General features: G+C 39.8%; 1 protein-coding gene across 3 annotated transcripts in view; it reads right to left on the reverse strand.

Moving 5' to 3' along the window:
* FAF2 (Fas associated factor family member 2) overlaps window positions 1-24,390 on the reverse strand; it is a 67,364-nt gene that overhangs the window by 24,813 nt on the left and 18,161 nt on the right. For all 3 annotated transcript variants that reach the window (XM_044229100.1, XM_044229091.1, XM_044229108.1), the window contains one exon: window positions 6,907-6,975. In XM_044229100.1, coding sequence (XP_044085035.1) covers window positions 6,907-6,975 — 69 coding nt within the window. The remainder of the gene's footprint in view (window positions 1-6,906; window positions 6,976-24,390) is intronic.

The raw sequence follows: 24,390 nt of genomic DNA on the forward strand, positions 1-24,390 counted from the left end.
CCAGTAGTGGAATTAAGGAAGAGGATTTTCTTCTTTATGCTTTTCGGAATTCTTTATCTGTGTGGGTATGCACATGTACACAGGTATTTTGCAACAAGCTTTTAATATTATAATAAGTCATTTCCTATTAAAGGATGGTCAACATTATGCCAGGTAATTGAAAAATCAATAAAGAAAAGCAGGCGCAACAATATTAATATATCAAGGTAGAATTTAAAGCAAAAAGTATCATCTAATACTAAGAGATATTACAAGAAAGCTCTAACAGGCACTTGTCTTTCTGTGTCAAATATTCAAACTGTGTAAAATTAGAAAGTGTCTCCTTAAGAATAAAGCATAGTATTTTAAAAGATTTTATTTATTTATTGGACACACAGAGAGAGATCCCAAGTAGGAGAGAGGCAGGCAGAGAGAGGAGGAAGCAGGCTCCCCACTGAGCAGAGAGCCGGGTGTGGGCCTCGACCCCGGACCCTGAGACTATGCAGAGGCTTAACCCACTGAGCCACCCAGTAGCCCTAAAACATAAAATTTATTAATATAGTTTATCTGCACCATGGCCTGCCTTTCCACAGCATGTACTAAAGATTAGAATTTCTTTGACATATTTGTTATTAACACACATATAATATATATATGTGTTAAAATATATACATATATTATCAGTACACTAAGCAGAGTTACATATATATGAAGGTCTGGTAGAACATATACTAAAACATCAAACATGGTTATCTTAAGTGTGATTACCAAGAACTTTTACTTTATATAATTTATTTTTAAGATTTTATTAATTTGAGAGAGAGAAAGCACTAGAGGGGAGGAACAGAGGGAGAGGGAAAAGCAGATTCCCTGATGAGAAGGGAGCCTGGCGTGGGGCTCAATCCCAGGACCCTGAGATCATAACCGGAGCTGAAAGCAGATGCTTAACCAACTGAGCCATCCAGGGCCCCTAAGCCCATAGTCTTAAATTGCAATAGTTAAATTAGGTATCAGTGGACACTGCCTAGTTTTTTTTTTTTAAAAAATCTTTTTTAGAGAGCGTGAACACATGACTGGGAGCAGGCAGAGGTAGAGTCTCAAGCAGGCTCCAGGCCCAGGGTGGGGCTCAATCCTACACCCCAAGATAATGACCTGAGCCGAAATCACAGCCTGTTGCTCTACCAACTGAGCCACTCAGGCACCCCAAGAACTTTCACTTTAAACTTTATCAACTCTGTATCTTAAATTTGGGGTAGACATGTACTGTTTTTGTAATTAGAAAAAAAGACATCACCAGTAAGAAACAAATCCAATGTGGAGCTCGATTCCACAACCCCAAGATCATGACCTGAGCCAAAACTAAGAGCTGGATGCTAAACCGACTGTACCACTCAGGCGCCTCAGGAAACAGCAGATTTTAATTATACAGTTAAATAAGCTTGATTGAATACAGACACCAAATCTTTATCCAACAAAAAAACGCATTCCTTGATAACCACCTAGTTGTCAACAGCAATTACTTCTTAAAAAAGAAGGAAAAGAAAGCAGGTGCGGGTGTTGGAGAGGAATGACATGCAAGCAACTTACATGGGGTGTGATTTTACCCATATGTGTTTATTTTACTAGTTTTTCATTTGTATTTTTATATACACTTTTTTTCTTTTCAAATTTTTATTTTAATTCCAGTTAGTTACTATACAGTGCAATATTAGTTTCAGGAATAGAATTCAGTGATTCAGCACTTACATGTAACACCCAATGCTCATCACAAATGCCCTCCTTAATGCCCTTCACCCATCTAGATCACCCCCCACCCACCTCCCTCCAGCAACCCTCAGTTTGTTCTCAGCCATTAAGAGTCTTGGGGCGCCTGGGTGGCTCAGTGGGTTGGAGCCTCTGCCTTCAGCTCAGGTCATGATCCCAGGGTCCTGGGATCGAGCCCCGCGTCGGGCTCTCTGCTCAGCGGGGAGCCTGCTTCCTCCTCTCTCTCTCTCTCTCTGCCTGCCTCTCTGCCTACTTATGATCTCTGTCTGTCAAATAAATAAATAAAATCTTAAAAAAAAAAAAAAGTCTCTTACGGATTGTTTCCCTCTCTCTAATTTTCCCCCTTCCACATGTTCATCCGTTTGTTTCTTTAAATTCCACATGTGAGTGAAATCATATGATATCTATCATTCTCTGACTGACTTTGCTTAACGTAATATATTCTAGTTTCATCCACATCATTGCTAATGGCAAGATTTCATTCCTTTTGTTGGCTGAGCAATATTCCACTGTGTGTGTGTGTGTGTGTACACACACATCCTCTTTATCCATTCATCAGTTGATAGCCATTTGAGCTACTGTTGGTAATTCTGCCATATATATACAATGCTGCTATAAACACACTGGGGTGCATGTACTCCATGGAATCTGTTTTTTTTTTTTTTTTTTTTAAGATTATTTATTTATTTATTTGACAGGCAGAGATTACAAGTTGGCAGAGAGGCAGGCAGAGAGAGAGAGGGGGAAGCAGGCTCCCTGCCGAGCAGAGACCCCGATGCGGGGCTCGATCCCAGGACCCTGAGATCATGACCCGAGCTGAAGGCAGAGGCTTTAACCCACTGAGCCACCCAGGCGCCCCTTGATTTGATTTTTATAGCTTGGTTTATTTATGTTCTTTCTTGCATTTAAGGCTATGAATTTTCTTCTGAAAATACCCTTTTAAAGTTTAGATTTTTTTCTTTGACCCAGAAGTTATTTAGGAACATATTTGGAATTTTTAGTAGCTTGTTTTTTTGCTTTTTGTTTATCCTTTTCATATTAATCTTTCATTTTATTTCATATAGGCATGTATTGAGGTTCTTGTGGCTTAATAATGTTCCATTAACATTATGAGATGTATTTTTAAGTTTTTAAAAATTTTTTTTAAAGATTTTATTTATTTGGGAAAGAGAAAGCTAGAGACAGAGGAGAGCAGAGGGAGAGGGGAAAGGGGAGGGGCAGAGGGAGAGGGAGAAGCAGACTCCCTGCCGTCCAGGGAGCCCAACATGGGACTCCATCCCAGGACCCTGAGATCATGACCTGAGCCAAAGGCAGACATTTAACCAACTGAGCCACCCAGCTGCACCAAGATATATTTTTAAATTAATACTTTAAATTTAGAGAAAAATGTAGAGATAAGGTGAAAAGCCATGTACCTACCATCCAGCTCCTGATACCCAGGCATTTTACAATCCTTGTTTTAAACTTCTTTTAAACAAATATGGATAAAACGATCAACAAAACTAAAAGGAATAGGAGAAGATATTTGCAAACAATGTATCTGATAAAGGGTCAGTACCCAAAATCTATAAAGAATTTGTCAAACTTAGCACTCAGAAACCAAATAATCCACTTAAGAAATGGGCAGAAGACATCCAGATGGCTAACAGACACACGAAAAGATGCTCAACATCATTCATCATAGGGGAAATACAAGTCAAAACCACGATGAGATACCACATCACACCTGTCAGAATGGCTGAACTGAACAACAAGAGAGAACAGGTGTTGGTGGATGGCTAAAATGAACAACAAAAAAGAACAGGTGTTGGTGGGCGTGCAGAGAAAGGGGAACCCTGTTGCACTGTTGGATGGGAATGCAAAGTGGTGCAGCCACTGTGGAAAATCTCTCTCTGCCTGCCTCTCTGCCTACTTGTGATCTCTCTCTGTCAAATAAATAAATAAAATCTTAAAAAAAAAAATCAAATCAAGATGCTAAGTTAAAAAATATAAATATACAAAAGCGTGTAGATTTTTTTTCTTTTTTAAAAAAGATTTTCTTATTTGAGAGAGAGAGAAAGCGTGAATAGCTAGGGAGAGTGGCAGAGAGAGAGGGAGAAGCAGGCTCCCCACTGAGCAGGGAGCCAGATCTGGGGCTCAATCCAAGGACCCTGGAATCAGGATCTGAGCAGAAGGCAGATGCATAACTGACTGAGCCACATAGGCACTCCAGATTTTTCTTAAATAAAAAAAAACAAAACAAAACAAACAAAACCAGAATGAACTGATAAATACAAGAGCTTTTTATAAACCAAACAAATAATAAAATAAACCAATATTCACCAAGTCTCCTTTTTTAAAAAGGAAAACAATAAAAACAATAAGGGCTTCCTGGGTGGCTCAGGTCTCTGTCCTCTGCTCAGGTCACGATATTGGTGTCCTGGGATCAAGGCCAGCGCTGGGCTCCCTGCTCAGTGGGGAGTTTGCGTCACCCTCTCCTTTTGCCCACCTGTTTGTGCTCAAGAGCTCTCTCTTACTCTCTCTCAAATAAATAAATAAAATCTTAAAAAAACAAAACAAAACAAAACAAAACAAAACAAAACAAAACAATGGGGTGACTCAGTCGGTTAACCGTCTGCCTTCAGCTCAGTTCATGATCCAAGGGTCAAGTTCTGCATCAGGCTCCTTGCTCAGAGGGGAGTCTGCTTCTCCTTGTCTTGTTATTTTAAAGTCTGTCACTCCCCCTGCTTGTGTGCGCACGCACACATGCTCTCTCTCTCTCTCTCTGACAAAAAGAAAAAAAAAAAAACAACCAACAATGAGAAGAGGGGCGAACCGAACAAAGAGAGAAAAAAGATATGCTACTTTGTATAGCCTATGCTAAAAAAAAAAATTTGAAAATCTCTAAGAAAAAAGCATCTCCTAAGTAAGCTTATGAAGAAAGATGTAGCAACCTCACACCAGTCAGAATGGCTAAAATTAACAAGTCAGGAAATGATAGATGTTGGCGAGAGGACATGCAGAGAAAGGGGAATCCTCTTATACTGTTGTGGGAATGCAAGCTGGTGCAGCTACTCTGGAAAATGGTATAGAGTTGAAAGTTGAAAACAGAGCTGCCCTTATGATCCTGTAACTGCACTACTGGGTATTTACCCCAAAGACACAAGTGTAGTGATCCGAAGGGGTACCTGCACCCCAATGTTTATAGCAACAATGTCCACAACAGCTGAACTACAAAAAGAGGCCAGATATCCATCGACAGATGAATGGATAAAGAAGTAGTATGTGTATGTGTTTGTGTATATATATATAATTCATATATTATATATATATATATATATATATAATGGAATACTACTTAGCCATCAAAAAATACAAAATCTTGCCTTTTGTAATGATGAGGATGGAAGTAGAGGGTATTATGCTAAGCAAAATAAGTCAATCAGAGAAATATGATTTCACTCATACGTGGAGTTTACAAAACAAAACAGTGGATTATAGGGGAAGAGAGGGAAAAATAAAAAGACGAAATCAGAGAGGGAGACAAACCATAAGAGACTCAATCATAGGAAACAAACTGAGGATTGCTGGAAGGGAGGAAGGCAGGAGGATGGGTTAACTGCAGGATGGACATTAAGGAGGGCGCATGACGTCATGAGCCCTGGTATTACATAAGGCTAATGAATCACTGACCTCTACCTCTGAAATCAGTAATACCTTATGCGTTAATTAACTGAATTTAAAAAAAAAAGAAAGATGTAGCAAAGAAATTATGGATGGGGAAAACATGAAAAAGTTAATAGAGAATTGACAGAAACAAGTTTTGAAGTGCTTTCTTTCAAATCTATGCTATGTACATTCCTGATTCACATCAAGACAGTCATCTTACAAAGTCAGCACATACTTGAAATAAAAATTTTAACAAGGAAATAGCACAAAATTATACAGAGCAACATCATTTATCAGCCTAAAATGCATTCTCTGCCCCAAATGTTCACATTCACCATCCCTTTTCATCATTCAGGTATCAGCTCAAATATAGCCTCCTCAGAAACGCCTTACTTCACCACCCTATTTAAAAAAACTCAAGAGTTCCTGTGACATTTCCTATACTCATTCACAGCATTTATTACGAATTAAAATTATCTAGAATTAAGCTCCCTGAGAGTAGGATTTTAGTCTTGTTCTCTGGTATAGTAACAGAGCCTAGAACTTCATTGCTCAAAAATGTGCTAAATAACTAAATATCATTCAGGAATATATTTTCATAAATCTAGCACCCTATTCAAATAACATACTATAATTAAAACGTAGTAATCTCAACAGAGATCTGCTGAATAGACTAAGATTGGAAGATAGTAGGCAGATATTTATTGACAGCCTATGACATGCTATAATTTTTTAAAAAGATTTTATTTATTTGACAGAGAGACAGTGAGAGCAGGAACACAAGCGGGGGGAGTGGGAGAGGGAGCAGGGAGTCTGATGTGGGGCTCAATCCCAGGATCCTCGGATCATAACCTAAGCCAAAGGCAGACACTTAACAACTGTGCCACCCAAGCGCCCCTCTAGAATGTTTTAGATGTCAGAAGATGGCAGTCAGCAAAACCAAAAGCTCTCATGGAGCTTAATTTCTAGTGATTTAGGTCAAAACAACATCACACTCGATAATAAAACATTAGAGGCATTATAGTGAGGACAATGTTTACTATTACCATTATTAAGTGACACTGTTTATGAAGTTCTAGAAATTCAATGATCAAGTAGAAGAGACAGAAGATCTACATATGGAAAAAAAAAATCACTGAGTTGCAGATGACAGAGCTACCTAGAAAATCCAAAAGAATAAACTATAAAATATGTAATAAGAAAGTTCATATTAAGGTATTTGGTTACAAACCAAATATATAAAAATCGAGTTTTCCTGAAGAATCACTGAAAAAACTGAGGGGGCACTATACAGAGGGATCTCATCACCATCTTTTATAAAAGATTGTAATAGACTTTGATCATAATTTTTACCTTTCCCAACACATTTATTTTTAAAGACTAAAGAGTTGTAAATTAAAACAAAACAAAACAAAACTATGAGGAGAAAAGACTCCTGCTGTGAAAAAATACATGTCTTTGGTTCATTATCAAACCAGAAGAAAAGAAATAAGCTCAGAATGAATCTTACTATACCTCTATGTTCCAGTTATGCTGTTCCAAGGTATGGCGACATTGATCCATAGATTCTATGCCAGTCAGATCCTGAAAAGAAGGAAAAACCAAAAAGTTACTTAGGGAGAAACCAACAGTAAATATATATTTTTACCTTTTATACTTAATGAATGCTGCTGGGAAACTACACTGAAAAGTACTGAAGACAGATGTTCAAGTATGGTAAAAATGTCACTATTCAGAATTTATCTAAGGTGCACTTGGGTGGCTCAGTGGGTTAAAGCCTCTGCCTTTGGCTCAGGTCATGATCCCAGGGTCCTGGGATTGAGCCCCACATCGGGCTCTCTGCTCAGCAGGGAGCCTGCTTCCCCCTCTCTCTCTCTGCCTGCCTCTCTGCCTACTTGTGATCTCTGTCAAATAAATAAATAAAAGTCTTTTTAAAAAATTTATCTAGTCTTTTATAGCAGGTGTTACTCCCATAGGAAAATTAAAAAAAGGAAAGTTTCTTACCCTTTAAAACTTCAGGGCTTTCAATTAAATGACTACTGATTAAAATCAGTTTCTCCTCTCAAACTGAAGTTTAAAAAATTAAAGATTCCTTCAACCACTGGGTCCAGCAAAATATTCTTTAATGTTCAACAACAGTTCTGTTTATAATACATAATAAAAAAATAACATAGGTTTCCTGCAAAATGTAATGCCTTCCAATAACTTACATCATTTTACCTACTGGCATATAACCTAGCTTATAATATGAACTGTGTAAAACTGAATCTGTTATTCATAGGTTTCCCTATGATAAGTATTTTCCCTTCTCCTTGGACTGTTCTCCGATTTCACTTTGTTCCTTCTCTGGCTCCTCTTCTGCCACCCCTCTAAATGGCATTTCCCTAAAGATGCATTCCCGGTTTTCATCTCTCTATACCTACCCCACCCTGGCAATCTCATTTAAAGATTTTATTTTATTTTATCTTATTTTACTTTATGTTTGTTTATTTTACTTACTTACGGAGAGGTAACACGGGAGGAAAAGGGAGAGAGAATCTGAAGCAGACCCCATGCTGAGCACAGAGCCGGACATGGGGCTCAATCTCATGACCCTGAAATCATGACCTAAACCCAAACCACAAGTCAGACACTCAACCAACTAAGCCACCCAGGTGTTCCACTGGTAATCTCATTTGATCCTTAGTCTTCAACCACCCTTTCTACTTAGATGACTCCTAATTTATTTATTTATTTATTTATTTTAAAGATTTTATTTATTTTACAGAGATCACAAACAGGCAGAGAGGCAGGCAGAGAGAGAGGGGGAAGCAGGCTCCCTGCTGAGCAGAGAGCCCAATGTGGGGCTCAATCCCAGGACCCTGGGATCATGACCTGAGCTCAAGGCAGAGGCTTTAACCCATTGAGACATCCAGGCACCCCAGATGACTCCTAATTTAATCGCTGGGCCTGCTAACTCTTCTGAAGTTCAGCAGCATACTTCCAATAGCCTATTCAACACATCCGCCAAGCTGTGGCATCAGTATCTCACATGCATCATTTAAAACCACTACATGGTAGGGGCGCCTGGGTGGCTCAGTGGGTTAAAGCCTCTGCCTTTGGCTCAGGTCATGATCCCAGGGTCCTGGGATTGAGCCCCCCATTGGGCTCTCTGCTCAGCAGGGAGCCTGCTTTCCTCTCTCTGCCTGCTTCTCTGCCTACTTGTGATCTCTGTCTGTCAAATAAAAAATAAAAAATAAAAATAAAAATAAAAAATAAAACCACTACATGTATTAATGACATCACCCTCCAAAATATACAGGTGGGGTGCCTGGGTCAGTTAAGCATCTGCCTTCAGCTCAAGGTCATGATCCTGTCCTAAGATTGAGCCCCACATCAGGCTCCCTGCTCAGTGGGGAGTCTGCTTTTCTCTCTCCCTCTGCCCCTTCCCCTGCTCCTTCTCTCTCTCAATTTCTCTCTCAGATATATAAAACTTAAGAAAAAAAATATATATGTGCATATATATATATATATATATACACACACACACAGGCGCGCGTGCGCGCGCACATACACACCCCCCCCATACATTCACACAGGCAAAGATGACCTTGGGAACCTCAGCCTCATTTTTGAGTACTCTATGTCTTAACTCCACACTTCATCAGCAATCAAGTTCTAACCATTTTCTATATTGTATCTATAACCACATTTCCTTTTTTTTTTTTTTTTTAAAGGTTTTATTTATTTATTTGACAGAGAGAGAGAGAGACAGAGATCACAAGCAGGCAGAGGCAGAGAGAGAAGCAGGCTCCCCACTGAGCAAGGAGCCCGATGCGGGGCTTGATCCCAGGACCCCGAGATCATGACCTGAGCTGAAGGCAGCGGCTTAACCCACTGAGCCACCCAGGCGCCCCTATAACCACATTTCTATTCTCAGATCCAGCATCTTTAATCAAGCTCTTATAACCCTTCAACTGAACTGTCAAATCATCATTTTCTCTCTCCTTCTAACTCTGCATGTATGTGTGTGCAAACGTATATGCATGTATGTGTATTACTCCTCTGCTCAAAACTTTTCAGTTGATTGCATAGTAAATTCCAAAACGCTAAGCCTGTCATTCAAGTGTTTGTATAACACGGTCCCAGCCTAGCTTTCTAGGTTATTTTCTTTCTTTCTTTTTTTTTTTTAAGATTTTATTTATTTATTTGTCAGAGAGAGAGAGGGAGAGAGAGTGAGCACAGTCAGACAGAGTGGCAGGCAGAGGCAGAGGGAGAAGCAGGCTCCCTGCCGAGCAAGGAGCCCGATGTGGGACTCGATCCCAGGATGCTGGGATCATGACCTGAGCCGAAGGCAGCAGCCTAACCAACCAAGCCACCCAGGCGTCCCTCTAGGTTATTTTCGATTTCCCTTTAGATGTGCCAATACTTAATAAATCTAACAGTTCATATGTATATCTAATGACCAGAATTTCCAGCGGGCTAAATCCTAGACTTCCTTTGAGGTCTAATACAAAAGCCAAATCCATGTATCCATCCATCCTTTCACATAACAAATGTCTATTGCTATTATCTATTCTCTGTACTACTTACTATGCCCAAGAGATACAGAGTCTCTAACCCTTTTTTTTTTAGTAACTTTTTTTTAAAAAAGATTTTTATTTATTTATTTGACAGAGAGAGATCACAAGCAGGCAGAGAGGCAGGCAGAGAGAAAGGAAGGGAAGCAGGCCCCCTGCTGAGCAGAGAGCCCGATGCAGGACTCGATCCCAGGACCCTGAGATCATGACCTGAGCCGAAGGCAGCGGCTCAACCCACTGAGTCACCCAGGCGCCCCAGAGTCTCTATTCTAAAGAAATTTCTCTTAACAACCAGCAAGCAGCAGGAGAAAGAGACTGATCTCAACCTCACAATAATGTGGTAATATGGACTCCTGAAGGAGCTTGAGGTTCTTGCCTTGATGCTGTACCCTGTAAAAATGGACCAGACACATTTTAACTCTTTAGGATTTAATTCTAAAAGATTTTAGCTTCTTTTATGCGTACCATAAGGGGCTTAATTTGGGCTGGTTGTGCTTTCTAGATCTTAAAAAAAAAAAAAACCCTTGGACACCTGCATGGCTCAGTCGTTAAGCATCTGCCTTTGGCTCAATCCTCAGGGTCCTGGGGTTGAGCCCCGCATTATACTCCCTGCTCAGTAGGAAGCCTGCTTCTCCCTCTTCCACTCCCCTGCTTGCGTTCCCTTGCTTGCTGTTTGTCAAATAAATAAATAAATCTTATAAAAACCAAATAAATAAAAAAACTAAGTCTGAATTATTTAGTGATGCAGTTGTTTAAAAAAAAAAACCCAACAGTGTATAAATTTTGATAAGAAAAAGTGTTTATGGGGCGCCTGGGTGGCTCAGTGGGTTAAGCCGCTGCCTTCGGCTCAGGTCATGATCTCAGGATCCTGGGATCGAGTCCCACGTTGGGCTCTCTGCTCAGCAGGGAGCCTGCTTCCTCCTCTCTCTCTCTCTGCCTGCCTCTCTGCCTACTTGTGATCTCTCTCTGTCAAATAAATAAATAAAATCTTAAAAAAAAGGCATCTCCCGGGATGCCTGGGAGAGCCCTGCATCAGGCTCTCCGCTCAGCCAAGAGCCTGCTTCCTCCTCTCTCTCTGCCTGCCTCTCTGCCTACTTGTGATTTCTGTCAAAAAAAAAAAAAAAATAATAAAATACTATACAAGTTTCAAAATTAAAATTGTTAAGTTCTGTTAATTACTATAAAGCTCTATTAATTAGATCCACTGGCTGTGGGATGCCTGGTTGGCTCAGTTGCTTTAGAGTCCAACTCAGATCATAAGATTGAGTCCTACCATCAGACTCCGCCCTTGGTGTGGAGCATACTTAAGATTCTCTCTCCCTGGTGAACCATGAGAGACTATGGACTCTGAAAAACAGTCTGAGGGGTTTGAAGTGGCGGGGGGGTGGGAGGTTGGGGTACCAGGTGGTGGGTATTATAGAGGGCACAGCTTGCATGGAGCACTGGGTGTGGGGAAAAAATAATGAATACTGTTTTTCTGAAAATAAATAAATTGGGAAAAAAAAAAAAAAGATTCTCTCTCCCTCTGCCCCCTTGTGCCCTCTTTAAAAACAAACAAAGAAACACTGACTTTGACAGCTCTAACAGTCTAGCCTTTAGTTTCTGACCATTCTAGGCCTTTCATCAATTTGGCTACTGCCTTCTTTTAAAAAAAAATACACACACACACACACACACACACATTTATTTATTTATTTCAGAGAGAGAGAGAGAGAGAAAATGAGCAGGGGGAGGGGCAGAGGGAGAAGTGGGCTGCCTGCTGAGTAGGAAGCCTGATGCACGACTCATCGATCCCAGGACCCTGAGATCATTACCTGAGCTGAAGGCAGAGGACCAACCAACTGAGCCACCCTCGTGTCCCTGCCTACTGACTTTTAATAGGCTCCCCCTTAACTTCCAATTTCCTCAAGACCTTCTGCAGGAGACTGGGATATCCAGGGTTTTCCCTCCTCTGTATACACTGTCATTAAAAATGAAACTCCACTTTCACCTTCTTCTCTGGGTGAATGGCCAAGCTGCCTTTATTTAAAGAAAATTTTATTTATTTATTTGAGAGACAGAATAAGAGAGGGAGTGAGAGAGCAGGAGAGGGGGCAGGGTCAGAGGGAGAAGCAGATTTCCCACTGAGTCTGGAGAATGATGTGGGACTCTATCCTGGGACTCTAGGATCATGAACTGAGCCAAAGGCAGACGCTTAACCAAATGAGCCACCCAGGTGCCCCAGTCACTGCTTTAAATTGTTTTCTATCTCTCTTATCTACGTATTATTTTCTGCCTTCTATTATGATTATTTATACTCACTTTATTGCCTTATTAGAACATACAGATGCCTTGAGAGCAGTGTCTGGAATGTATCTATAGCACACAGTAAGAATTTAAAAAGTTACAGAAGTAGTTACTTAGTATACAGTAAGGACCTAAAAAGTTACAGAAAGTTAGTATAAATTAAAAAGACCGGGATGCCTGGGTGGCTCAGTGGGTTAAGCTTCTGCCTTCGGCTCAGGTCATGATCTCAGGGTCCTGGGATCCAGTCCCGCATTAGGCTTTCTGCTCAGCAGGGAGCCTACTCCCCCCACCCCTGCCTGCCTCTCTGCCTACTTGTGATCTCTGTCAGTCAAATAAATAAATAAAATCTTTAAAAATTAATTAATTATTTAAAAAGACCTTTTTGTATACGCTTTGATGACTGCAGCTATAAACCGAAATCCTCCAGACAGTCTCACCAGATCTCATTGTATATTAATACCCTAGGGCTTTAAAATCCCCAAAACTTCTGACTAGATGCTAAGCTGGGTGTTAAAAACATAAATTTGCAGAATTTTCCTGAAGGTAGGTCAGATGTGAAGTCTGGGAATTTTTTTTTTTTTTTTTAAAGCTCCTTAATGAATTCTAATATACACTGGGCTGGGCAATTCATGGTACTGTACAGTGCTACAAACAACTAGAGATTATACTGTATGTCACTTACTAATTTAAAAAAAGAGTTATAGACATTATAGAAGAGAAAAATCAGAGTAAATGCACATCTTCAATATACTGAAACACTTAACCTAATCTGCAAGCAAAACTCTTTCGTAAGTAGTGAATCAGGGTGAACTGGAAGCCCAACTGAATAAGCCTGTTTTTCCATCACTACTAATGAGTACTAAAGCCATGCACTAGGAACAAGCAATGTGGACACACCTAGGACAGGACTACTTATTCATCTATGAACAAATGTTCACCACTGCAGTACTGTAGATATCCAGTATACAAATACAGTTCCTTTTTTCATTAAGTTTATATCCTACCAGAGGCAGACTGAACAAAACAAACCACACACATAGAGCAAATAAAATGAACACTTTTCTAGGTTAGGAGATTCCTCTGGATTGAGCGTTCAAGGAAAGCCTCCACAAGCGCTAACATTTCAGCAGAAAACTGATGAAAGATAAGGGTCCAGTCATGGAAAACCATGCAGGAAGAGTATTCTAGGCAGGACAACAAATGTAAAAACTCTGACAAATGGATATGTGACACTATGCATTTGTTAAAACCCATGAACTTCATAGCAGAGTAAATCTTAATGCATGAAGTTAAAAAGATCATTTAAAAGTTCAGAGGATCCTAGGATGGAACACCAATTACGACAAAAGAATCTAATTGTATTATAAATATATGAAACGACCTCACTGAAGGTGAAGAAAGGGAAAGGTGTGGACCTATATAGCTGCGGAAATGAGTGGAGTCTATTAAGACTAAAGGCAAAAGAAACTGCACATAAGTGCTGTTCTCCAGGTGATAAAGGTGTTTGCCATAAGGTGTTAATTCTGAAGCCACTAAATCGATCAACATATACAGGAACTGAACAACTAAGTAAACAGATGAGGGGAAGTCAGTTTCCTCAGTGTTTGAAGCAGGAAGTTACAGGTAACCAAGGGGAGAAGGCTAGAATGATCCATGTGGTAATGGATTAGAGTTGGAGACATCTGAATCAACTCATGTTTAGCTTAATATAGAATGGTTAGAAAGAGAAACTCTTTGTATATACATATGTATACCCCTGCTCCATCAACTGAGAGGACCTAGAAGCAACAACACACAACCCAGTAGCAAGCACCCATTAACGCCCAGATTTTGGTTGCTAACATCATTCTCCAAAAAAAAGGAACCACGTACCCTGGAAAAATGGGTGATCCTAGGACTAGGGCAGGAAATATACAAAGTAAGCCTAGAGAATCTCCAAGCGCCAGAAAGTAAGGAATTGCCCCCAAAGAACCCCACAATGATGGGGGTATATCAAGAGGAGTCAACTCAAAGAGCTAGCAGTAACCAAAGATGGTACAATCTGAGTAACAAAATAGTCATGGATTATACTACAAAATAAACATCCATGAGTCCACATAAATACACAAATGAATAAATAAATGGGGAAGAACAGACAAATATCCTGTGCAAAACAACACCAAATAATTGTGTAGATAACTATGCCTTCAAGGAGATATAACATAACCTTGTATTCCTTAAGTGTGAGCTGTGCACAGTGACTTTCTTCCAAAGAGTACAGTATGGAAAAGGGGGGGAAAAGATTAATTATACAGCTGGGAAACCCAACACTACCACAACCAGGTAATCAAGTCAATGTCACTGGTGATAAATTGTGCTCACATTATTAGATCTTATCAAGGGTACAAAAACAAAGCACTTTCCCTCTGTGGTCTTCCTTCTAAAAATCCGTAACTCTTGTCTAATCATGAAAAAAACCATCAGACAAATCCTAGCTGAGGGACATTCTACAAAATACCTGACTAATACTCCCCAAACTGTCAAGATCATACAAAACAAGGGAAGTCTGAGAAACAGTGACAGCCAAGAGGAGCCCAAGGAAACTCGGCTACTAAGTGTAATGTGGTACCCTAGATGGGATCCTGAAACAGAAAAAAGAACATTAGGTAAAAACTAAGGAAATCTGATTAAAGTATGAACTTTAGTTAATAATAATACACCAAAATAATAATACTGATTCATTAACTATAACAAAAGTACCAAATTAATAATGTAACATGTTAATAAGGAACACTGAGTACAAGAGACACGGGAGATTTGTGTAATATTTTTCCAACTTCTCCATAAATCTAATTCTGAAGTAGAAAGTTTACTCGAAAGTGAAAGTGAAAAACCGGGGCACCTGGGTGGCTCAGTGGGTTAAAGCCTCTGCCTTTGGCTCAGGTCATGATCCCAGGGTCCTGGGATTGAGCCTCGCATCGGGCTCTCTGCTTGGCAGGGAGCCTGCTTCCTCCTCTCTCTCTGCCTGCCTCTCTGCCTACTTGTGATCTCTGTCTGTCAAATAAATAAATAAAATCTTAAAAAAAAAAAAAAAAAAGAAAGTGAAAAACCAAAAGTAGGGGGGGAACTTCTGAGGCAGAACAAATCTGGCAAGCTGGCAGATAAGGTCTGAGAAGGCGGCAGGGGAGAGAACATTAATCTAGGGTAGTTTTCTGAGAAGACAGTGTTATTTACTCAGAATGAGGAAAACAGCTGAAATAATTTTTGCAAAACTGTGAGAAAAATTTACCTTTGGTAAAAAAGCAAGTGGTTTTTTAAAAAGACTTATTTATTTGAGAGAGAGAGAGAGAGAGCGCGCGCACACGCAAGTGATGGGGAGGGACAGAGGGAGAGAAAGAGAGGAAGAAAAGCAGACTCCCCACTAAGTACAGAGTCTGACACAGGGTGGAGACCCTGACTGAGATCATGACTTGAACCAAAATCAAGAGTTAGATGCTTAACTGAGTCACCCAGGCACCCCTGAATTTGGGGTTTTGATTCAATCTCCATCCAAACTTTTAATTATAGAGGGAACTGGTTAAAGGGCTTTGCTTCTCTTTCCCAGACTACAAGCATCTTGGGAAGAATCCATCTACTTTTGCTTTCTGATCTTTGTAAGACTCTTCTGGTATTTTCTCACCTAGCTTGGGAACCAATCCCTCTACCCCTCCTCCCTTTCCACTAACCAGCCCTCCCCACAACCTCCCACATCACTGCTTACATCACCAGGTGAGAAGCTTTCTGTATTTTCTCTCCCCTGTGAGACTCCTCTTTCCTTGATACATACAATTTTGAGCACTCTTACTTAATACATTAACTATTAGTTATATATCAGTTAACTATCAGTTATATAATATTCCAATTGGCCAAATAAAATTCAGTTATATAAAATTCCAATTGGCCAAAACAACTTACATATAGATGTTACAACTGCTTCTGATTTTCCACTATTAAAATAGCACTCTGATGAACATTTCTGCTTGTAAAGTTTCTTTGCATTTAGAATTTCTCCCTTTAGGGTTCAATTAAAATTATGAGCCAAGGAATACACCTAATTTTTAAAGTTCTTGATACATATTGCCAAAATGCACTTTGAAAGGACTATTTCAATTTACACTAAACAGGGCTGGTTTCAATGTGAGTCAAAAGCTAAATATGTCTCAAGCCAGTATTCATTCTCACCTTGGTGCCAAAGGGAGTTCTGCAACACTAGCTTTGTTCGAACAAAAAATGTAGCAGTTTTGGCTAGAGATATTACATTAGCTTGCAACCAATTCTTTCCTTCTCAAGAACATAATGTTTGGCTACTGGCACTTAATGAAAACAGGTAAAATAGAGAACTTAGAAAATGTTGGGCTTAATAACCTTAGTCACTGGTTTCCAACTTCTCCCAAATTAATTTATTTCAATTAAAAGGAACTTTTAATTTAAAATTAAAAACTTTTTAACTTGCAAAGAACTTTTAAAAGGAACTTAAAAAAATATATATATGCTCTATGCCCAATGAGGGGCTTGAACTCATGACCCCCAGATCAAGAGTCACACTCTCTATCCACTGAGCCAGCCAGGTGTCCCTCTTTTCCCCCACCCCGCCTGCACTCAAAGGAACTTTCTTTTTAATATAACACCACATGTTAACTGTACTGGAATTTAAAATTTAAAAAGGGGGGGCGGCCTGGATGGCTCAGTCAGTAAAGCATCTGCCTTCAGCTGGGGTCATGATCCCAGGGTCGGCTGTGCTCTCCCTCTAAGTCAAATAAAATCTTTAAAAACAATAAAAATAAAATTTTAAAAACAGAACATTCTTTTGTAGAGAGAACCCATTTATTTATATTATCTTCAAGATGCAGTGAAGTGCCTCTGCAAATAGCAGAAATATCTGAACAAGGGTGCCTGGGTGGCTCAGTAGGTTTAGCACCTGCTTCAGCTCAGTCATGATCTCACAGCCCTGGGATCAAGCTCCACATTGGGCTCTCTGCTCAGTGGCAAGTCTGCTTCTCCCCCTCGCCCCGCCGCTGCCACTGTGATCTTTCTTGTTTTCACTCTCTGAAATAAATAAAATCTGAAGAAGAAGAAGAAGAAGAAGAAGAAGAAGAAAATGTTTGAATGAATCCTGTCCCTTTGCCAATAATTGACTTTATCCCTGTTTTTTTTTTCTTTAAATATTTATTCATTTGAGAGACAGCGAGCCAGAGAGAGCAGGGGGAGGGGCTGAGGGAGAAGCAGATTCTGCACTAAGTGTGCAGCTCGACTTGGGGCTTGATTTCACAGCCCCAAGATCATGATCCAAGAAGCTCACCCAACTGAGCCACCCAGGTGCCCCTAAAGATTTTTATTTTCAAGCAATCTCTACACGATGTGGGACTTGAACTCCAAGGTGAAGAGCTGTAGACTCCACTGACTGAGCCAGCCAAGCACCCCATCTCTCTAGTTTTTAAGTATTTTTAAAATATTTAATTTTAAATATTGTTCTTCTTATTATCACATACTCCTACTTTGTGTCAGGCTACTAGCCATCTTTACTACATTTTCCCCAACAATCCTATGAGACAGATACTACCATCATACTCATCAGCAGTTGAGAATACTAAGACTCTAAAAAGAATTATGTGCATGTACTCCTCACTAAGTCAGGTAGCACCGTAAGTGCTCAAAAAATTTCAGCTAAATCTGCTGACCTTTATCTCCTACCTGGCTTGCTTTTCAGAACTCTGGTTTACATTTAGATCTACTAACATCTGAAGTGACTTGAGATGGCACTGGATAAAACAGCTGCCATGGATATAAAAGTTAATTTTAGCACCTGTACATTAACATTGGGACCTCTTTCTCCCTCTAATCTCCCAGGGCCAGCATCTAATGTCAACTGCTATTATAAATCCCCTACTGGGAAGGTGCACCCAGGTCTGTCTTACAGAGAAATATCCCTTGCTCCGAGATGATCTTTCCTTCCTTTCTCCTCCTCTCAGAGATAACTCCTCTTCCATTAATTGCTCTCCTAAAGATTTAGGATACTACTGCATTAATTACAACAATTTACACAAAAGTGTAATTGATTTATAGCATTAGTAGGAGAAAGGTATATATCTTTAGAGCAAAAAATACCCTGAACCCCAACCAATCTCTAATTAGCAAAATGCACTGGGGAAACTGGAGGGAAGTGTGTGGACTATTCTATATCCTTCTCCTTTTCCATCCTTGGTCTAACTTCCTCCTCTCCCAAGAGGAGAAAAGAGTGTGGACTGTTCTATAACCTTCTGGATATAGAACACAGAACTAGAGGATGTAGAATACAGATACAGAATACAGAACTAGAGGAACGTGTGTGGACTATTCTACATCTTTCTCCTATTCCATCCTTTGTCTAACTTCCTCCTCTCAGAAGACAAGAGCACAGCAACACCACTTGGCAACCCACTTCCAAAATACTGAAATCCTTGACCTATCTCAAGTATGATTCAAGGAAGGTATTATAAACAATAAATGGTATAATGTTTTACCTAGATGTCTCATTCAACTATTTGGATAGGGCTTAGGTAACACTCTAGATTACCCAAGTGTAATCACTAGAGTGCTTTCCTAAGAAGTGTTTCTCTTCCCACACCTCATCTGTTTAATCTAACAGACACTGTAGGAAGGAGGCTGATGTGAAATCTCAGTTGAAATTTAAGTACTCTCTAAATTCCAATTGGAGTGTTGGCTCTAAGTTGCTGGAGATGGATATAACTTGTTTTGTTATTCCCAGAGAGAAATTTGACAAAAACCAGTGATTTTTGTTCCCTCCTTCCTACTACACAGATACCTTTGCTTTATGCAGTAAGCAATATGCCCTCTATAGTAGTAGCAAGAGAAATGGAATTTGAGGTCCTTTCAGGAAGCAATCACATACAGCCTCTATCTATTACTAAAACTCTTATATTCAGATATTTATTATTTGTAACTACTGGGCTCCCCTAAATTAAACAGCGGCAGATGGGGTGCCTGGGTGGCTCAGTCAGTCGAGGGCCTGTCTTCAGCTAGGGTCATGTTCCCCGTGTCCTGGGATGGAGCCCCATGTTGGGCTCTCTGCTCAGCAAGGAGCCTGCTTCTCCTTCTCCGTCTGCCTGCCACTCCTCCTGCTTGTGCTCTCCTTCTTTCTGTCAAATTAATTAAATCTTTAAAAAAGAATTAAATACCAGCAGCTTCCATTTCCTAAGCACCTAATACTATGTAATAGGCATTATAAGTAATTAAAAGCCCTCATTTTCACCACTGAGAAAGCCAAAGGATTCAAGAGGTTAGGTAACCTGTCTAAGAATATCCTTGTCTAGGAATAACAAGAAGTGGTAGAGCTGAGACTGAAACCTAGAATAACTACATACAAAGTCCAGGTTCGTTCCTATGCCATACTGCTTCCCAGTATCATTTAATTCCTATTAGAAGACAAGTTTTAAAAAATTCTCAATTCAGAACTTAAAAAAAAAACGTTTTTTTTTTTGTTTGAGAATACCTGGAATGTTTCTAATTTTCCCATTAAGGATTAAAGATAAGTCGGAGAGAGCAGGGACGCCTGGGTGGTTCAGTAGGTTAAACATCTTGCCTTCAGCTTGAGTCATGATCCCAGAGTCCTGAAGAGAATAAATCAACCCCTCATTTTGCACAAAAGGAAACTGAGGCTTAGTGATGTGAAAAAGCTTTCCCAAGTTACAGAGCGTCTGGATGGCAGAACTGTCTGGTCTTTGTATTCCTGGTTATTGCTTTCTTCCTTCCCTTCTCTCTTTCCTCTTTTTTTTTTTTTAAGATTTTATTTTTTAAGTAACCTCTACACCCAACATGGGCCTCAAACCCACAAGCCTAAAATCAAGAGTCACAGGTTTTACCAACTCAGGCAGCCAGACACCCAAGGTTCCTTCCTCCTTAACTACACTTACTGGTAGCTAACTATCAGCTCACAGATGTATACAAAATTGTTCTCCTTTATGCCTAGATTCAACAATTTATTGGTATAGTTTTGCTCTATGAACAAAGGGTTTGGTGTTAAACAAGCCTAGAAAATGCTGCATATAAAAATCCCTTTTGGAAATTCCCAATACATCTTTTAGATGTCTTCCTTTTAGGTAAAAAGAAAAGAAAATTAACTTCACAACTGCACAAAGGAAAAGGTCTATTTTAAAAGAATACTATTAATATCCATTGAGGAGCTATCCCATAGAACTGGCCTTGGAACCACAGATTAGAGATCATCACTGGATGTTATAAACCAAATGGTCTATGTGAATCAAGAGATAATCCTACCCACCTGTGTAGATTCTTAAATATTTGAAAAGTAACTGGACACAACAACAGTATGTAGGATATTTTATGTGCAAATATTTGAATCTACATTATTTTTTGTTAAGATTTTGTTTAATTATTTGACAGAGAGAGATCACAAGTAGGTAGAGAGGCAGGCAGAGAAAGAGGGGAAAGCAGGCTCCCTGCTGAGCAGAGAGCCAGATGTGGGGCTCAATCCCAGGACCCTGAGATCATGACCTGTACCAAAGGCAGAGGTTTAACCCACTGAGCTACCCAGGTGCCCCTTGAATCTACATTAAAATGCCACATGGAGGGGTGCCTGGGTGGCTCAGTCCTTAAGCACCTGCCTTTAGCTCAGGTCATGATCCCAGAGTCCTGGGATTGATGCCTTCGGGAAGCCTGCCTCTCCCTCACCCTATATGGGGCTCAATCCCAGGACTCATGACCTGCCTGAGCTGAAGGCAGACTGAGCCACCCAGGTGCCCCAAGTGGTTGATCTTTGCTGGAAAATTAGAGGAGACCAGAGTCTTCAACAATGCTTCATTCTAACTCTACTGCTAACTGGCTTGGGCATGAGTCTGAGGTTCAGTTTATGTCTTAGTAAAACATAAATAAAAACAGTGACTGATTGATTGAGCTGTAAAGATTAAGTATACAACACTCAATACAGCTATTATTACAAAGAAACATGGAGGAAACATTAAAAATGAGAATGTCATCATGAAACTTAAGTTTCTTTTTTTTTTTAAAGATTTTATTTATTTATTTGACAGACAGATCACAAGTAGGCAGAGAGGCAGGCAGAGAGAGAGGAGGAAGCAGGCTCCCCACTGAGCAGAGAACCCAATGTGGGACTCGAGCCCAGGACCCTGAGATCATGACCTAAACTGAAGGCAGGGGCTTGAAACCACTGAGCCACCCAGGTGCCCCGAAACTTAAGTTCCATGTGGACAAGAAAAAGACATTTTATTTGTACATCAAATGAGATGATCATGTGGACTTTTCCCCCCTTCATTCTGCTAAGCTGAACATAGATGTTCATACTCTCAACCACTGTTGCATTCCAGGAATAAATCCCACATGGTCATGGTGCATAATCCTTTTAATATGTGGCTAAATTCAGTTTGCTAGTATTTTGTTGAGGATTTCTGCATTAATGTTCCTAAGAGATAATGGTCTCTAGTCTTCTTGCTGTGTCATAATCTGGCTTTGGTATCAAGGCAATGCTGGCCTCACAGAATGAGTTAGTAAAATGGTCCTTCCTCTTCCAATTTTTTGGAAAATTTTGAGAAGGACTGGAATTAGTTCTTTTTAAAATTCTATTTTTAAGTAATCTCTACACCCAATGTGGGCACCAACTCACATACCTGAGATCAAGAGTGACATACTCTTCCAACTAAGTCAGTCAGACGCCGCTGGAATTAGTTATTCATATGGCTAGTAGAATTTACCAGTGAAGCCATCAGGCCCAAGGCTTTTCTTTGTCAGTTTTTTTTTTTTAATTTTTTATTGACTCACTCTCCTTATGGTGATAGGTCTATTCAGATTTTGTATTTCTTTGTGATTTAGTCCTGGTAGATCTTTTTTTTTTTTTTTTTTTTTAAAGTCCTGGTAGATCTTATGTTTCCATGAAATCTGTCCATCTCATCCAGGTTACCCAATTTGTTGGCATTCAACTAACTGTTCATAATACTTTCATATCAATTTAATTTCTATAGAATTGGTAATTATGTGTCCATTTTCATTTCTGATTTTAGTAACTTGAATCTTCTTTTTTTTTCTTAGTCTGTTGATCTTTTCAAAAGAACCAACTTTTGGTTTCTCTGATTTTTCCCTACTGTTTTTCTAGTCTCCATTTCATTTTCATTTATCTAGGCTCTAATCCTTATTATTTCCTTTCTTCTGCTAGCTCTGGGTTTAGTTTTCCTTTTTCTAGTTTCTTAAGTTATAAAGTTAGGTTGCTGGTTTAAGAGCTTTCTTGTTTTCTTAGTGTTTTTTAATAGTGTATAGTTGAAAACTTACTTCTTCTTGTATCCCATAAATTTTGACATGTTTTGTGTTCATTTTCATTTGCCTCTACATATTTTCTAATTCCCCTTGTGATTACGTCTTCAAGCCACTGGTTGTGTAAAAGTATGTTGTTTAAGGTCACCCAGGTGGCACAGTCAGTTAAAGCATTCAACTCTTGGCTTCAGCTCAGGTCGACCTCAGGGTCATGAGATCAAGTCCTGCATGGGCTCCCTGCTCAGCATGAAGTTGACTTGAGTTTCTCTCTCCCTCCCCATCTGCTCCTCCCCTACTCACTCTAATAAATTAAATCTTTTTAAAAAGTATGTTGTTTAATCTACACAAATTTGTGAATTTTCCAGTTTTACATGTTATTCATTCTAATTCACCCAGTTGTGGTTGTAGAAGATACTGTGTTATCTATGATATCTATGACACACACACACACACACACACACACACACACACACCCCTTGATCCCAGGACCGAGACCATGATCTGAGCCAAAGACAGGTGCTTAACCAACTAAGCCACCCAGGCTACCCAGCTTTCTTACTGATTCCTAAAACAACCTTGTAAAGTTAGAAATATCAGAGTCACTTTGCAGATGTGGAAACTAAGGCCTAAGATTAACTACCATACAGATCTCAAATGGCCAAGTCCTGAAGTCATGAAGCTCTTTGCCCTTTACCATGCTGCAAAGATGAGAACATGACTAACCAGATTTTTTTGTTTTCCCCTTTTTCCTAAAACTGGAATACCTAATACTGTTGGAAATACTTCAATAAAAGGGAGGGAGAGAGAAAAAAACATTAAGAACAATTGGAACAAACCCCCTCTGGTTAAGTGAGATTTCTGGTGAATTACTCAACTCATTCAAAAAATATTAATTCAGCAACTGTCCTGCAGCAAGTACATCAAAGAAATCAAAGTCCCAATCCCCAGTAATTTTGTGGAGTAAAATGACATATACATGACTGTATTGACAACACACCAGTGCTAAAATAATCCTTAAGTCTTTCAAGGGACTAGGGGAAAATGCAAAGGAAGACACAAAATTCCAAACTGAAAATTAGCAGAAGATAGTGTTTCAGAGCAAGGGAGGATTAGGTATGGAGGCACAGAAGCATGAAAAAGAATGTTACATTAGGGGAACTAGAAAGTCTACAAAGTATCATTGGAATAGAAAAGGAAAAGGATATGCGGCAGTTTAGCTGGCTCAATGGGTAAAGCATGCAACTCTTGATCTCGGGGTTGTAAATTCAAGTCCCGCATCTGGTGTAGAGATTACTTAAAAATAAAATCTTTTAGGGGTGCCTGGGTGGCTCAGTGGGTTAAGCCTCTGCCTTCAGCTCAGGTCATGGTCTCAGGGTCTGGGATTGAGCCCCATACATCAGGCTCTCTGCTCAGCAGGGAGCCCACTTCCCCTCCTCTCTCTCTGTCTGCCTCTCTGCCTACTTGTGATCTCTCTGTCAAATATATAAAATCTTGAAAAAAAAATAATAAATAAGTAAAATCTTTTAAGATTTTATTTATTTATTTGACAGAGAGAGATCACAAGTAGGCAGAGAGGCAGGCAGAGAGAGAGAGAGAGAGAGAGAGAGGAGGAAGCAGACTCCCTGCCGAGCAGAGAGCCTGATGCGGGACTCCATCCAGGACCCTGAGATCATGACCTGAGCTGAAGGCAGAGGCTTAACCCACTGAGCCACCCAGGTGCCCCGATAAATAAAATCTTTTAAAAAGGAGGGGGGAAGGGTAGAATTATCGGGTTGGACAGTAAAGTATGGGTCAGCTCAGGAGATTTAAAGATTTATGCAGGGCGCCTAGGTGGCTCAGTCGTTGGGCGTCTGCCTTT

This window comes from Neovison vison, chromosome 1, assembly GCF_020171115.1.
Source record: "Neovison vison isolate M4711 chromosome 1, ASM_NN_V1, whole genome shotgun sequence".
NCBI lineage: Eukaryota > Metazoa > Chordata > Mammalia > Carnivora > Mustelidae > Neogale > Neogale vison.